The sequence below is a fragment of the Anser brachyrhynchus genome (assembly GCF_964034855.1).
Source record: "Anser brachyrhynchus genome assembly, chromosome: Z".
Classification (NCBI taxonomy): Eukaryota; Metazoa; Chordata; class Aves; order Anseriformes; family Anatidae; genus Anser; species Anser brachyrhynchus.
Genome location: NC_137697.1, coordinates 19,847,464 through 19,865,340, shown reverse-complemented (window position 1 = coordinate 19,865,340; position 17,877 = coordinate 19,847,464). Strand labels below are relative to the sequence as shown.

The window sequence follows — 17,877 nt, the reverse complement described above, 5'->3', positions numbered from 1 at the left end:
TTTGGAAAACTAAATTCAGGGAGGAAGATATGTCTTAATTACTGGAATTGTCTCATAAAAATCTGCATTGGCATTACTTTTTTCTTCAGAGTGATTAGTTTCCAAAAGATATTCCTGTAAGTCAGAATTCTTCAGCTAAACTTTGAAGCTTGTTGTATTGCCATCTTACTCATTTAGAGCAGTGGTGCAAATACCATGTTTCCAAAACCTATTCTGTATCTTATACTTACAAGCTACTGAAGTTGTACAGGCAAGTCGTACAGCATTTTTGAATCCAGTTCTGTCTTTGGACCTTTTTGTGCATAAGGTTTTTATTCACATAAATCTGTTTTATCGTTTAGTGAATAGGGCTTGTGGAACAAATTCTGTTGTTATGGATAGAAAAGTCACTTGAGAATAGAGATATGAAGGTAGGTTGTACTTTGACTTGCCTCTGGAGAAAGAAAAAATATACCTATCACTGTTGTGAAAAGAATCCTCCTTTCAGGCTTGTGGTGGCAACAATATTAACTGTTCCGATGGAAGATCAGGATTGAAAATTCTGACTTCAAAGAAATGTGGGAGCTTTGACCACATGCCTCTGTGGAAAGCTAGTTAGTGATTTATAGATGGTTATTTGTACTTGGGAAATCAGTACTGATTGTACTGAAGGAAACCTCTTGAACAGGAGGCTGAGAAGAAATGTGTATCAAAATCCTTTCTCTTTGGTGTAGTGATAGTAAAAACTGAGAGCCTTCAGACATTAAGGCTGCTGTAAAGACATAATTGGTCATTACAAGTTGTCACTAATGTTTTCTTCAGAAATCTCAAAAAATGCTCAGCTCTACAGCCTGACCCAAAATAAAACAAAGCCCCAAGTCAACTAAACAAACAGCCCTCTCATTCCTGGATGGCAGCAAAATAGTTCACTGTTTTGGCTTCCTTTGCTGTTTTAAAATTATAAAGTATTCTTTAATAAAGAAATCTTATATATATATATATATATATATTTAACTAGAGCTGTCTGTGTTAGAATGAATTATTGTTTTTAATAATTCTCAGACATACCAGAAAATGGAAAATGCAGTTCCTAAATGTGTTGAAATTTTGTTCAAATGATTAAGTTACCTCATTGGACTTTACTTGGGCAAGAGGGAATAGAGAAATAAATTGTGTGAAAATTGTGACAATAAAGGAGCTACACCTTTTCCAAACTATTCTATACCTAATCTGAATGAAAGCTTCTCAATGATGTAGTGGTCTTTTTGTATGTGCAACTTCAGTGGGTTAAAGCAGAAAAGTATGGTCTGTGGCATCTTCAGTTATGCTTTCTTTTTAAAGCATACTTACAGTCAGTAAAATAATAGCCTTTTAATTGGGCACATCTGTGTGATTTGAAATGCATGTGTCTTAGTGACTTCTAGAGGCTGTTGCTATTCTTTCGTCATTGACTATATGGGCTCTCTGGAGATGTATTGGGGGGTTTTGGGTTCTGTTCTGATTTACAGGACATTAGCAGTACTATAGGTGAAGTCCCAACTGAGAATTTTTTGAGAGCATGATTTGATTTCTCTGCCAGATTGAATTTGGAGGTTGAAAGCTAGAAGAAAAGTGTTTTCTTTTGTGAATTCAGCACATTGAGTCTGAAAAATATTGAACAAAAATGCATTGCTGTATTTTAAATGGCAGTAGTAGTCTTTTACTGTCATTAATCAAATACCTGTACTAAAATTCAGAAAATGTGAATTTACTAAGTTAAAAATTTTAAGAGTGTTATTCTGTCCATACAAACATCTTTGTAAGATGGATTTGAGGTGGATGCATTGCCATCAACAGAGCAAGCGATAGTGGCTTACTGTTTCAGTTGGAAGCTATTGAACAGTTAGAAATAATGCGGATCTTATCTAAAGAGGAATCATTCTCACTGTTTTATTGAAAGTGTTAGAGCCATTAGAAGTTTAACTACCTACCAAACTTATAGTTAAAATGACTTAGTCATTTTAGAAGCTCAAAAGCTGTTCATAGAAAACTTGTGGAGTTTTTGAAGGAAGTGCAAGAGATTTGCAAAGTTTTTCTTCTATTGGTAAAAAAATAGTTTTAGATGTTTTAGGACTGGTATGTTTGACTGGTTTGCAGCTGAGCTGTTGGGGTTTCATTTATAAATTCGTCCTTAACTCTTCATGAAAGCAAATTCTAAAACAATTTCCATGTAAATTCTCCTTCAGACAGGATCTTCTGTGAAGCTGTTTTATTCACGATTGCAATGACAGGTGTCCTGCCAATTAGGAGTGCATTATAGTAAACAAATCATAACCTTTTAGTCTCTATTACCTGACACTTGATCACCTCTTCTGTTTCCTCATTGGCTGAGTACTACAGGTTCACAAACTACTCGACGCTCCTCTATACCATATATGTACAATTTTTCTTTTTTTCAACCCTTTAATTTCTCCCTTTTCCCTTTTTTTTCCCTTTCTTATGTTTTGAGAACCTGTGATCTTTATTTTACTGTTCCCACACTGCTCATCCTGTTTTTCTCAAGCTTCCACCTTATTTTGGAACAGTGAGGCCTTCTACTGTCCACTTATCTACTTAGCATTTCTCCTTGTTATGACTACACAACTGCCTTGGAATACAGAAAATTAGTTCTCTACTGCAAAAACACAGCTTACTTTCTCACAAAGGGGGTTCTAATGACTTGGCTGTTTTATGTCTGGATGAAACTTTTTTTTTTAACTGAACACTAAAGTAAAGACTTAAGTACATCTGTTTGTATTAATTTTATTTTAGGTTGATATAATTCTGTTATTTCTTTTCTGGTAGTGCCATGTCCAGCTGAGCTGAAATTAGCATGACACAATCAGATTTTTGGTTATAGCAGAGACCTTGCGCACAAATAACATGAACTAAAAACTGCTTTTATAAAACGGTCAGTGTTCTGAAGAAGACCCTGCCTTCTTCCCCAGATAGTCTAGGAGCAGAAGTAGGAGGAAGTTATGGTCTTCTTGAAAGGTAGTTAAAGGAGAAAGGAGAAGGCTTGGTAGTGCTACAGAGGAGTCACTTGACAGTCATGCCGGCTTTAAGTGCTGCTTAAGCCATCAGTAATGCATATCTTTCTTGGTGTATTGCAAGCAACTCCTACTTGCTATGCCAATGAAGCAGGGAACGTGACCTTTTCTGCTTCTTCATTGAAACATTCAGCAAGGATTGATAATTATCACTTTCCTTCTTGGCAAGAGATGAGAAGTCAACATTCAGAGATGAGCTCGATGTTACACTGAGTGCTCCACTCAGGAGGCTAAAAATCATGAGTGTTGATAAAACTATTTACAATGACAAGCCTGTAATGCTTTGAAGGATTGCCTTGAAGTTACCCTCCCACTGCTGCCTCTGAGCACAGGACATGACTGGGAGGTCAAAGACCTTCTGAGAGGATTTTTATCGTTGTGTTGTCTAATTTCCCTCCCATGAAATTAATAGTAGGTTGTGGCAGAAGAATCTCATGCTAAAGACTTCAGAGGGTCTGTATATCCTGAACTTTGTAATGAAGACCAAAGGATATTACTGTGCAGCGTGGATTCCTTATAGTAAAGAGACCCAAAGACGTGCATGGGCATTGTGATCAAGTTATATTACAGACTTAAGCACACGTTTACAGCGTTTATTCTTTAATGTTCTGAGCTTACCTGAATAACAGGTTGTATGTTTCATTTGTATTGATTTCGGTTTGTCATACAACCTTTAAAGCCTTATAGTGCTTTGCTCTTTAATGCTGTTACACTGACCTTTTGTTTCTGTTCTTACTCAGAAATGACTCTAGCATTCTTATGCATTAAGTCTACTTGAGGCTGTTGTTGAACAAAACAAAACATTAATCAAATACAAATTATTGATTTGACTTTTTCATTGCTGACATTTTTAAAACAGAGAAGAGAGATGAAGTGGTATATTATGACACTTACGAAAGTATGGAAGCCATGCTTGAAAAAGAGGATATGGCAACATCTGCACACTTGCAAAAAGAGGAGCTGCAAAAATTGCAACAAAAAATTCGCCAGCTGGAAGCAAGGCGTGGACGTATTTCAGCCAAGAAAGCCTACCTCAGAAATAAAAAGGTACTAATAAATTGCAAATTTCTAGCATAATTAGCAAATTTAATAAAACTTCTAAAGATTATATTTCAAAAGATTACATTACATGCAAGTCTCTTAAAATTTTTGTGGACTATATTTAATAAATACTAAAAATTATTTTACAGTGTAATTAGACAAAATAGTATGTATTTTCAAATCAATATCTTTAAAATTCAGTATATCTTATAGCTTTAAAGGAACCTTTCATCACTTGGAAGACAACAAATATAAAATTGTTTCTATTAACTATTCAGAATACTTGCATGTGGAGATTTTATCATGTTTTTACAGAGAACAGATTTATGTCTTGATTTATAATTTACAGAAGAGAATCTTCAAGAGTGTTTTCTCTCTCAAGTTATATTTTCATTCTCTCACTTTGTTCTATGAAACCTAAGTGTTACGTCATTGATTCTGTTTTCCAACCATATATGCAACGAATTCTTAATTTATAAAACTAGGTGTATACTTATGTACTAAAATCAGAGTCATTTTCCTTTTTGATGCATTTCATGGTTGAGATGTGCAGAAAATGGTTTTAATACAGCAAAGATTTTGAAATTGTATATGAAATGTAGGTAAGTTTATTAATTCCTTTTTCCAGAATGACTTGTTTTTTGTTCCCAAGCAGTTTGCAGTTACATCAATATGCATTATTAATAAGATAGCTTAGTGAGTAGAATAGATCAAAATTTTGATATACCAGTGTAATACTTCTTAAAAAGAGTATTTCTACCCCATACTATATACTGTAAGGCTATGTAAAAGTCTCAGTTGAGATCCCATTCTAAATTAGGGTCTTTATATTTTGTGTTTTTATATGATTAGTAGAATATGAGAAGACTATAAATAATTATAAAAGCAATTTCTCTTTTTAGTCTGTTACAGGAAGTAGTTTGCTCAAAGCCATTGTGTTTATTTTATGTGGTTTTATAAAAAGTATCAAAACAGTACTTCTTAGTCCTTTATGTAATAAAGGACTCTTGTTTGTCATGTTATGTTAATTAATGTAGGCTACATTGTAATAATTATGCTATTTTCTCCTGAATATGAAGAGACAATGCAGGCACCTTATGGAGTACACAGACCTGCTTAAAAGCTAGAGGCTGGTTGTTTTTCCTTACTTACCTTAAGGAATTACCAAGTTGAGAAGTAACCCTGCAGCAGGAGTTTAGCAGGAGATTTTTTAGTGTGTCATACCAATATAATTAACTAGGCACTGTCAACTGGTTTATTTGTTTCATGGTTATGCTGTGATAAAATGCCCTGTTTATGGTGAAGAAATTGGTTGTTTTAGGTACAGCACTGCAGCATGCCTACTTGTGCACTAAAACATGATGTAGGGATGTGTACGGTAGTATTGCTCGTCAGGGCAAAAAGAATCATCAAACTTAGTAGCTTGGTTGCATTCTGCAGCATTTGTATGAAAAGAGCACAGCACATTAGCCAACAATATTTATGTTAGAGGTAGTTATTGTAGTGGCTGTTACGACTGCTGAATATTACTTGGAACCCTTTTCAGCTTACTAGTAAGTACCTAAAAAATCAAGACTCTCTTGTGTCTTTGATTGAAACATAAGCAATCATTGTATATGTTGAGTTGCCATTCTAGTTACATTGCAGAATATTTTTAATGAATTCTACTTACAGTGCCTGATGCAAGTTCATTATACTTTACTGACCTGTGAGGGGAAAAAGGGGCTCTTGCCTTGAAGTTTTTGCGATTTACCTTAGGTATGCAGAACAAAGATACAGATGGGGTACAGAAGTGGAGTCTAGATGGTGAGAATGAGTGCAGTGATAACTGAATGCTAAATGGAGAAAAGAATGAGGTTTTGAAGCTGGTTTTAGAAAGTACTGACTATATAAATCTCTTTCTTAAAAGTCTCTCTCTCTCAGGTATGTAACATTCATTGCTGAGAGTCTATTTCATGTTTTTCAGATTGTGTTCCTGACAATGTTTGTTTCAGCTTAAAATGTAGTTTTAAGCAAGTTCAGATTGGATTAGTGGGGTTTTGGTAGGGTCTGTGGTGGTATGTACAAAAATGTTGTGGTATATTTAGAATTTATAGTCCTTGCTCATTATTAGCTTTTTGGCAATTGAAAAAAACTCTTAGGAGAATGCCTCCTTTCCAGCAGCATATGTGTATCATGATTAAGGAAAAAGGAAACAATAGGAAATGATTCTCTATGATCAGTTTTTATTTTTCAGAGGAGGTTGTTTCACCATCCAAGTATTCTAAAATTTTGTCTGTTGAGATAATGAAGCAAAAGGAAGCAGTTATTGTGTGTAGAGTAAGACTTCTATGTAATACAAACTTCTGTGACTATAGTCACTTTGTTTTCCAGAAATTCTTTACTTGTTTTTGCAGTTGATACTTTTCTTAATAACATCAAATAATTTAAAATAACCTTAACTTAGAAGCTTTTTCTAAAGATTTGTTAGAGACCTTACTCAGTTGTATTTCTGAGTTACTGGGCCAGCAATTTTTAAATGTATGGCTTTGCTGAGCTTGATATTCTTTCGCTATACAATTATTTTACTAGTATGAGTATAAATTCTTATATTCTCAGCTTTTTTTTACAAATTTTACATCTATTAAGCAGTCATTTCCTGATGTTACTTTGTGTTGATGGCAGTTATAAACAAAAGAAGATTTTTTTGTTGCTATTATTATTTTCCTTTTTTCTTTAAAGCTTGTTACGGATTTTTCGTTTTTTCATGCAGGATGTCTCTATTGTTAACCCAGTCTACCCCCTGCTGGCTGGACAGTAGTATTAATTAGTTTTTAGTATGAAAAACATCTGTTTTATTATGGATCTAGATTTATAGCATAGTCGTGGTAATAATGATACTCTAGAAGTTGTTTGTAAAAATAACTTAAAAAAAATGGAGTTAAGAAGAAATTGAATTATTTGACATCCAGTAAAAGTATTCCTCATCATGAGCAGTGGAGAGGAGCAACTGCTTGGTGAAACAGTTTGGGGTGTGCTTATAATGCATTCTCTGATCTAAGAAGCTTCTTCTGTTGTGTCCATTTAATAGGAGACCATTACTACTTTGCAAACACACAGGTTAAAGCATGGCCCATGCCAAAGCAGGTGTATGTACTTACAGCAACAGTTAACATAGGGTTATGTTGTATACTTTCATAATACTATTATTACATTTTAAGGGTATAACTACACAGAAAGCTTACAATATGCTTCCTGCACACACTGAGTTTACTAAAGCAGAAGATAACTTTCTAAGTGGGATGCTTTTCAATTTGAAAGCAAGGTTTAGTGGATCTAATTAAAATAATACTAATACAGACCTCTTGGTTTAGTGGCACTAACTAAAATTATACTAGTACAGACCTCTTTTCTATATATTAGAAAAGAGCAATATATATATATATATATGAAAATGATAATATACATTATATTATTTCTATATATGTTATATGCTTCTCCCAAGCACCAAGTGATATGCTGAGGGGAAATGGCCTCCAGTAATGCCAGGGGAGGTCTAGGTTGGATATTAGGAGAAATTTCTTTAGTGTTGTGCAGCATTGGAACAGGCTGCCCAGGAGAGTGGTTGAGTCACCATCCCTGGTGGTCTTCAAGAAATGTGTAGATGCAGAACTTAGTAGCATGGTTTAGTGGTGGACTTATCAGTACGAGGTTAAAGGTTGGACTGTATGATCTTGGAGGTCTTTTCTAACCTGAATGATTCTATGATTTTATGATATTTCATGTTACTGGTCTTAAATGTAGTAGCTTATCCAGTGATAAAGGTTGAAATGGTTCATTAGCTCTCCTTTTCTGTCTTTACAATAGAAGCACAAGTTGATATTATAGAAACCAGTCAGATGATTGAAAGAGAAATAAACACTTCTGCTGTATGCTTTCTGAAGTTCGTACAGTTAATCAACATGTTTCGTGAAGTGTGGCCCTCTGACTGGGCATCATGCTCCTACTAAAGTTTTACCAGTCCTGAGATGGAAGGATTACTTCACATGTGTGTCAGGCTACACTCCTGTTCATATACCCATGTTATGATGTTTTATTTTTTTTGCCATGGTATGAGGTTATTGATTTATGTTAATCTTGTCATCCACTGAAGGACTTTGGGGTTCTGGTAGACAAAAGGCTAAACATGATCCAGCAGTACACGCTCGCAGGCCAGAAGGCCATCTGCATCCTGGGCTGCTTCAAAAGAGGAGTGACCAGCAGGTGGAGGGAGGTGATTGTCCCCCACCTGGACTGCTGCATCCAGGTCTGGGGCCCCCAGCACAAGAAGGATGTGGACCCGTTAGAGCAGGTCTAGAGGAGGGCAACGAAGATGATCAGAGGGCTGGAGCGCCTCTGCTGTGAGGAAAGGCTGAGAGAGCTGGGGATGTTCAGCCTGGAGAAGAGAAGGCTTCAGGGAGACTTATTTGTGGCCTTTCAATACTTAGAGGAGTCTTATAAAAAAGATGGGAAAGAACTCTTTACTCAGGTAGATAACGATAGGACAAGGGGGAATGGTCTTAAACTAAAAGAGGATAGATTTAGACAAAACATTAGGAGGAAATTCTTCACTGTAAAGGTAGTGGAGAACAGGTTGCCAAGACAAGCTGTGGATGCACCATCCCAAGGCCTTGGCCAGCCTGATCTAATGGGTGGCATCCCTGCCGGTGGCAGGGGATTTGGCGTTAGATGATCTTTAAGGTCCCTTCAAACCTGAGCCATTCTATGATTGTAATAATCCAGGTCACTTTCTTCAGTTCTTCCACCAGAGTATTTTTTCTTCATCCTTAGTTTGCAGTCAGTTGTCTACAAATATGTCTACATCTACAAAATGTTTACACCTTGTCTACAAATAGAACCCTGCATTTGTCCATATGAAATTGCAACCTTTCTTTTTTAAGAACATTTCTGTAATTAAGATGATTCAGAAGTCTAGTCCTGTGCTGCAACATGTTTTCAGCCCCTCCTCGTTGCTTTTTTTTAAAAAATAATTATTATTTTTAAATAATGGAGGCCTAATTAAATTGAAGTAGGTCATTATTTATTAGTATAAAGTCAGCACCAAACATGTTTTTGTCCAGTTTATGATCTTTCTTTAAATGCTTAAAATATATTTCTTTATTGCTCTTATTCAGAAATGTTTAAATATTAATGCTAAACAGAATATTTCAGAAAAGTATGATCCCAATTATTTATGAGAGTATCTTCTTGCAGTTTTGTATACTTCTTTAGTCTTGCTAGCATATCAAAAAGCCAACAACAACAAAAAACCATAAACAGAACCTACAATCTTAATTATTTCATAATATTCTTTTAATCAAAATGAATGCATAGAGAATAAACTGTACAGGTAAATCAGTACAAGTTTTACAAAAAGTTAGATTCTCTAATAATATTCTTAAGCTATTACAGATTCACAGATTTCTCTAGGTTGGAAGAGACCTCAAGATCATCGAGTCCAACCTCCGACCTAACACTAAGTACTCCACTAAACCATATCGCTAAGCTCTACATCTAAACGTCTTTTAAAGACCTCCAGGGATGGTGACTCCACCACCTCCCTGGGCAGCCCGTTCCAATGCTTAATAACCCTTTCGGTAAAGAAGTACTTCCTAACATCCAACCTAAAACTCCCCTGTCGCAACTTTAGCCCATTCCCCCTCGTCCTGTCACCAGGCACGTGGGAGAATAGACCAACCCCCACCTCTCTACAGCCTCCTTTCAGGTAACTGTAGAGAGCGATGAGGTCGCCCCTGAGCCTCCTCTTCTCCAGGCTGAACAAGCCCAGCTCCCTCAGCCGCTCCTCGTAAGACTTGTTCTCCAGACCCCTCACAAGCTTGGTCGCCCTTCTCTGGACTCGCTCGAGCACGTCCATGTCCTTCCTGTAGCGAGGGGCCCAAAACTGAACACAGTACTCGAGGTGCGGCCTCACCAGAGCCGAGTACAGGGGCACAATCACTTCCCTCGACCTGCTGGCCACACTGCCTCTTATACAGGCCAGGATGCCGTTGGCCTTCTTGGCCACCTGAGCACACTGCTGGCTCATATTCAGCCGACTATCCACCAATACTCCCAGGTCCTTCTCGGCCAGGCAGCTTTCCAGCCACTCATCTCCCAGCCTGTAGCTATGCTTGGGGTTGTTGCAGCCCAGGTGCAGGACCTGGCACTTGGCCTTGTTGAACTTCATGCAGTTGACCTCAGCCCATCGCTCCAGCCTATCCAGATCCTCCTGCAGAGCCTTCCTGCCCTCGAGCAGATCGACACACGCACTTAGCTTGGTGTCGTCTGCAAACTTACTGAGGGTGCACTGGACGCCCTCATCCAGATCATCAATAAAGATATTAAAGAGGACCGGCCCCAGTACCGAGCCCTGGGGGACTCCACTAGTGACCGGCCTCCAACCAGATTTGACTCCATTCACCACAACTCTCTGGGCCCGGCCATCCAGCCAGTTTCTAACCCAGCGAAGCGTACGCCAGTCCAAGCCCCCAGCAGCCAGTTTCTCGAGGAGAATGTTGTGGGGAACGGTGTCAAAAGCCTTACTGAGGTCAAGGTAGACCACGTCCACAGCCTTTCCCTCATCCACCAAGCGCGTCACTTGGTCATAGAAGGAGATCAGGTTCGTCAAGCAGGACCTGCCTTTCATAAACCCATGCTGACTGGGCCTGATCGCCTGCTTGCCCTGCAAGTGCCGCGTGATGACCCTCAAGATAATCTGCTCCATGAGCTTCCCCGGCACTGAGGTCAAACTGACAGGCCTATAGTTCCCCGGGTCTGCCCTCCGGCCCTTCTTATAGATGGGCGTCACATTGGCTAGCCGCCAGTCGACTGGGAATTACTGTGTCTTTGAAATGCAAAAATTAGGTAGAATGTACCTCTGTAGTTACAACTTTAATGGATTATCCTTTGAGGTGGTATTAATTGAAATCAATGGGGAAAAACAAACAAACAAAAAAAAACAACTACACAAGCAAACATAAAACCCGTCAGCATTTAGTTATATGTACACCTCTGAAGTTGGGACAGTATTTCCTCAGAAACTAGTGCTCTTGTCAGAGCATTGCATGTGTATGGCAGCAAAATTGATAGACTTATGTTCAAGACAACATGGTATTTCTTGCCTATGCAGGAACCCTGGCTACCTTTTTACAAACGTGAACGTGGTCGCATAGTCAGTTTTTAGGAGAATGTAGGCGTATTTCTGCAGCTCCCAGTGTCTAAAACAGGGCATTTTTATCCCTTCCCTCTGATTTTGTGTCTTTCTGCCACGAATGCAGAATCTTGCTTGATGGCTGATCTTGATCAGCTGCCCCAAGTAATGTGTGACTGTAAAGTGCCTGTCTGGCTCCAGCCACTCAGTCAAGCTGATGGATCCTGGGATGCCCCATAGGTTCTTCCAGTTGCAGTCACACTCCAAACTGTTTCCTAGTAGTGGCCCCTCTTACACAGCCATGAGTCTTGTTTCCAACTACACATCTGACCTTGTTCTATTTCTGTCTGGTGCCAGTACTGGCTCCAATTTCATGGCCTGTATTGAGGGATGTCCTGCCCCTCAGAATTGTCCTATGAACTTGTCCATCACTTCCCTACTCGAAGGGTGTGCCCCATGCTTATTCTTTGCAACAGATACTTAAATCAGGTCTTTTTATATAATATACCTTACGTTTGAGTGTCATGCTTCTTCTTGTTATCTACTGTTTTCTTTTAATCTATTCTTATTCTCAGGCAACGTAATAAATGCTTGTTTTGAAAACAGATACTACAGCCACAAACTTGGTATAACAAGAAAACTGCGTTTGCATAAAATTGTAACAACTTTATTAATGTTTGTGCTTTCAGATTACACATGCAAAAGATAAGCTCACACTTGTAAATGGGAAGCTACCTACTTGCATAAACAGAAATACATAATACATGATTATTATCCATGTATACAAATGCATGGAGCTGCACAAGGCTTTTATGAAGTACTTGACAAATCAGCATTTCTTGCCACTTACGTACTTGTAGAAGAGACTTTTCAAGCAGCTGTTACTTGTATATTCTTTTGACAGCTAAAAGTAATGTTTGTTTTGTGTTTTTTTTCCTCTTGCTTTTGTTTCCATTTCAGGGTTTTATTTGTAAGTTAAATCACCTTGGTTAAATTGGGTTGTCTGACTTAATAATTTTTATTTTTCTAATTCTTAGCGCTGTCTGTGAAATATTACATTATGAATTGAAAATTAGTATTTGAAATTCATACTTTATAGATAATATTTGATGTCTCTACAGGAGATTTGTATTGCAAAGCATAATGAAAAGATCCAGCAGCATCACCAGAGTGAGGAGGAGTACAAAATGCACCATAATGTTCAGCTAGTAAGTGCAAGTTTTCTGCTTCTCAGTTTAGCCTTAAGTTAATAGCTTGCATTCTTCATTATACAATCATTAGTAGAGTATTCAAAGTGATAGCTGTTTTAAAAAGATGGTGCGTATCCTTGAACTTCAGATAATGGATTTTTATATCATATTGTGCTGGTAAGGGAGAGTGTATGCCTGTGTTAGGATGTCATTCAGTCCAGTCAAATAAAAAGGTTCAATAATGCTAGTTTCATAGTCCAAGTGATTACTGTTAGACTTAAAGCTGCATGCAAAATTTGTTATGATGTGCACATAGAAGATACTGGACATCTCTGAGTACAGTATGAGGTATGCTGAAATGAGTAAAGAAACCATCCACATTTATTCTTGCAAGGTAATAAGCTTGCTCTTTCTCTTTTCACTACAAAAGAAATCAATTGAATTGTGTTGTGTAATACAGTTCTAGCTGTATGCTCCACAGTTCTCTGCAGTCTCATCACAAGAGTAGGCTGCCTAGTCTGACTGTTTGTGCTGTACATAACACATTTTATTTTAAAGAGTATTCAAACTCTGGGCTGGGTCTTTGGAGCTGATACAGTATCAATATTTAATAAACATCACTGACAAAGATGCATTGAAATCCAAGTCTTCTTAATTCAGGCTTCATTTAGATTAGTGAAAGGGATTCTGTTTCATTCTTATACATTTTTAACATTGATACATTTGTCCAGGAAGTCAGCTGTATAATTTATTTTATGAAAAGGCTACTTGTGAAAGACCAGATGTACTGGCATACTCTTCAGGAACTTAGAAATATACATTTTCAGTTCTTACAGTGATGCAAAGGATTTTGCTATGTGGATTGCAGACTACTTACCACTCATATTTAAGACTTGACAAATGTAAACGACTTTCTTGTCTCTCAAATATTACAGGGCTTTTTTGTTACTTATTTCATGGATTTGCCAACTTGCATTATATAATATATAGCATTTATATATAATTTTAATATAATTTTTATATAATTTATATATTTTTATATAATATATAGCATATATTATATAGCATTTAAGCTATTTTTTGTCTTCTTTATTCTGTTAATAATTTAAATTAAAATATCCAATATTACATAAAATAGGTTTTCAGCCACTTTTTTCATGAAAAATTTTGAAAATATAACCTTGGAGGTGTCCAAGCCTGAAACCAAATAAATGTTGCAATTTCACTGTGGTTGCTAAAACAAACAAAACACACACATGGCCCACCTGCTCCTCCCTCAGGTTTGAGACTGCTTCAGGAAAAATTTGACTGGATTGCATATGAAAAATGCAGGCGTGGTGGTAGGAGAACTATCCTTTCTTCTTGTTATAATCTTTTCTTTGTACTTCTCTGTTAATTTATTTGCCCCATTTCTGTTACTTTCTTTCACCACATGCTTCTTCTCCTTTTTGTTTCCTGTCCTTACCATTTTTCATACGTCCTCCTCTTCTTTTCCCTAATGCATCTATATGTATCTCCTTCGAAATCACAGGAGTTGGCTCTTTGTAAAGGACAACGGGAAACTAGCTGATTTCTGAAAACAACAGGCAGGCAGACACTACTTTTATGTTAGTTGAATGAGAATAAAAGTTCATGAAGCTGATAATCTGAACTTTAATGACATTTATGAGCTTTTACTCACTTAATGCCGTGAGCCTTTTAAGAACTAAGGCTGCTGTTAATGCTCAGGAGACTTTTCTTTGTAGTTATTTGTTCTATGCCTCATCATTCTTCTGATAATTCCTGTACTTATGCATACAGTGACTTTTGCCATCCGATAACTAGTGTCCATTTTCAATAAATTTGTCTGTAGCGTTTTGATCAAAAAATCAGTAATTTTGCTGAAATTTTATGAATAAGAATGACTAGTTAAAGGAGGTGGATCCAGATGTGTTTCCACTGAGGTAAGATCTACAAACAAGAAAAAATACTACTGCCTTAGCTGCAAGGAAGAGCTTCAAATGTTTATTTAAATAAGATTACTGAAAATCAAGCTGGATTAAATAATGACAGATTAATACAGAACTTTAGTTTACTATTGTAAATTTTAATTTTAAAATGCTTACTTAATTTGTTCAATACTGTTGTTCAGTATGTTATTTATCATCTTTCAAAGTAAAAAGTTCCAGTCAAGTATTCCAAATTCAGACTGAAATCTTTCTTTATTGAGTTTCGTATTTCAGTGAGGTTATAAAATATGAAATTTATACTGTTTTTCAAGGGGAAAACAAAGGCACAGTTTTGAGGTTCATAAATGTGTTTATTGGAGAAATAGATTGTTAGGTATTTCATTAAAACTAGTAGAGGAGTTATTTTTATGGAGTATTTTTATGATGCTAAACATAGCATTGGATGTAATACTTATTTTCCATATATTTTCTCAGAAGCGAGATCAACTACAAGATGAAGAGGAAAGAAAGAGCTCCTGGGTTAGTCAGGAACGACAGAAAACACTGGACAGACTTCGCACATTTAAGCAGGTAAAAGAAGAATTGTTGTTCTTCTTTTACATGTTTTTCTTCCGCAAAACAAATGTTTACTCATTCCAGGACTATAGTAGACTACTAGGTATATTCTTTCATTGTTCAGTTACCTGTTTTTTGGAAAATTTACAACAAGATACAGCACTGGTGGTAGCAAATCTCTCTGGTCATTGCATTATCAGTACCATAATAAGCTTCTGTTGTCTGTCACATCTGTATGTTATGTAAAGACATTTAGCAAACTTTTCTAAAAGAAATATGATCCAAAAGATACTTCCTACAAGGAGCATTGTAATCTGACATAGCCCCACTACCACTGATCGTTAAAACACCTGCCAATACCTCTCCCTTCCTATTACGATGTTGGTATCAGAAAATCAATAGAAGATGGAATGAAGGAGAGAAAATAAGGAAAGGAGCTGAAGTGCAAGAAAATGGAGACTGAATGAATTGGTGAAGACTGTAAGATAGTTATGAGAAGTTTCTTTACTGGAAAGCTGTCTTGCTCGTCAGTATACTCTTCATATCCCTATTTTTTGCAAGGCTTTTGAATTGCATAGACTCGGTAAATTGAGGCAAGTTTACTTATTTTAATCAGTTCTTGATAGTGAACTGACTTTTTACATGAGTATGTTTATCTTGATACAATCTCTCTTGCTTTAGGCTTGTCACAATTGTTTAAAATTTTTTAGACCTGTCTTTCAGAAGCAGTTTTTACTTTTGCATAAAAACAAAACAAAACAAAAACACACTTGTTTGAGGAGACAGACACACCAAATTTAGGAACTAAATTAAAAACACTTTGGAAATTCTAAAAATGTTTGATATTTTCAAAAGGTAATTTTTAAGCAGTGTAATTCACATCTACAACCAGCATATTAGTTCAGAGAGGACTTTGTTGCAGAGAGCCATTGACCAGCTTTAGAGAAGAGAAGAAAGAGAATTCAAAATGGAATTCTGAATTTTTGTTTTTAGAAAAAACAGTTTTGAACCTACAGTCAGATTATTAGTGAAATCTAAATTTTAACTTGTGTGTATCTCTGGTTAGACTTATCTACATGTAAATTATGGCTTAACTAAGAATAGAAATAAGAAAAATGGATCGTATTTGCATAAAGGTAAGGATATATTTGCTTTGTTTTTATGTCTAGAGCAAAATGAATGAAAATAATAGACAAATTCTACTTGTCAGAAAGGCAAACCCTAATGACAAGTGTTTAATACCTAAAATAGTGTGCTTTCATGTACTTATCTAATTGTAAATAACTTATTCACTCTAGCGGTACCCTGGGCAAGTAATACTTAAATCAACCAGACTACGACTGGCTCATGCAAGAAGAAAATGTGCAGCCAGTTCGGTGTCCTCTGTAGATCAGCCTCAGTCTTTGCCAGCAACCATACAAACCCAAGATAAAAGTGAAGAGGTGGAATTGGAAAATGCAGTTCAGCCTTTGCAAGTGCAGGAATCCACAAGCTTAGAACAACTTCAAGATGTCTCGTTACCTCCCAATGGTGTTACCTCTGAACTGCCTCATGTTAGTACTTCTCCACTCATCAGTAATGAGTTTCAAACAGAGACTGTTACTGTAGTACCACTTCCACCCCCTTTGCCTCCACCTCCTCCACCTCCGCCTCCACCTTTGCCATCAAAAGAAGATGCCACCAAATCCTTAGAGAAAAGTGACAGCTTTGTTAAACGTCAAAGTGAAGAGAAGGGAGTCCAGCACTCTTCCAGTGTCCCAACAGCACATCTGTTTGACAGCAGTCAGCTAGTCAGTGCCAAGAAGAAGCTTAAGAAGACAGGTGATCTAGAGGGTTTACAGAGAAGGAGAGGTAATGTTTTCATTCTTGTGTATTTAAATGTAATATACATCAATTCCTCTTTTGAATTGCTATATAGAAAAGTGTATGCTGTGATTTAGTTATAATTATTAATGGACTGAAGAACATTGGCAACTCAAAAAACAAATGTTAGGACCCTCATGACAGCATGATGTATACATGTTCAGTTAAACAGAAAACACTTGCAAGTCTGATTATGTGATGCACCATGTCAGCCTAGCTAGAAAATGGAGCTAAACTTGCCTAAAAGAATCTTTTCCTACCTTGTTTACAGCTTAGCAATGCAAATAGTATATGCTTAACCTGAGGGTTCAGTGTTTTTTTAATAACAGAATTTTATATAATTTATGATCTAATAAGATGACTACTTGTCTTGGGACATAGGAAACCTTGAGAATGTTTTCTTAAAGGTTTCTTCAAATTTTCTTACAAAAATCCACAAATTGTGACGTCAACTTGAGAGCTGAATAAGAATATACAACTTAACTACAATTGAGAATTAAACCTGTCATAATTCAGTCATGTATCTTAACTTCTTTGGAAACTGAGGTGAGTACATAGAGCACAGGGCTAAGTTAGGAGATGTTACAGCTTTACTGTATGATTCTGTGCTGTTTGCTTTTAACTGGTTATCCTTTATCACATATTTAAAATGGGGAGATAGCAGCCATGTTTGAACAAAATGATGTTTAGATGAAACACGCAATATTAGAGCAGAGTTTTTATTTGAAAAATGGAGATGGGATCTTCAAAAGCACTCATCTGCACCTTTGTCCTAGGAGTCACTGAGAAAAAGTACCTTGGGTGGACCTTGATTCACACTGCTGGAAATGACTGCAATAACTTTCTATTAAAAGTTCTGTTTTTGTCAGTTACAACTGCAGTAGACATCCCTCAACCAATATTTCTCATCATCCATATAAAATCAAAATTACAGCTGTTTTTATCTATCAGGCAGAAACAAGAGTGTTTCCTCCTTAATGCTCTTTAAATGGCTAAAATACCTTGAAACAACTGAATAGTTATAGAATTCTTAAGTTCTTATGAGACTTGCAGGTCACAGGTAT

At 36.6% G+C, this 17,877-nt stretch overlaps 1 protein-coding gene across 2 annotated transcripts in view; it reads left to right on the top strand.

Moving 5' to 3' along the window:
- The window catches only part of JMY (junction mediating and regulatory protein, p53 cofactor), a 91,796-nt gene that overhangs the window by 53,059 nt on the left and 20,860 nt on the right, over window positions 1-17,877 (top strand). For both annotated transcript variants that reach the window (XM_080573095.1, XM_080573094.1), the window contains exons 6-9: window positions 3,907-4,094; window positions 12,378-12,464; window positions 14,870-14,965; window positions 16,249-16,801. In XM_080573095.1, coding sequence (XP_080429221.1) covers window positions 3,907-4,094; window positions 12,378-12,464; window positions 14,870-14,965; window positions 16,249-16,801 — 924 coding nt within the window. The remainder of the gene's footprint in view (window positions 1-3,906; window positions 4,095-12,377; window positions 12,465-14,869; window positions 14,966-16,248; window positions 16,802-17,877) is intronic.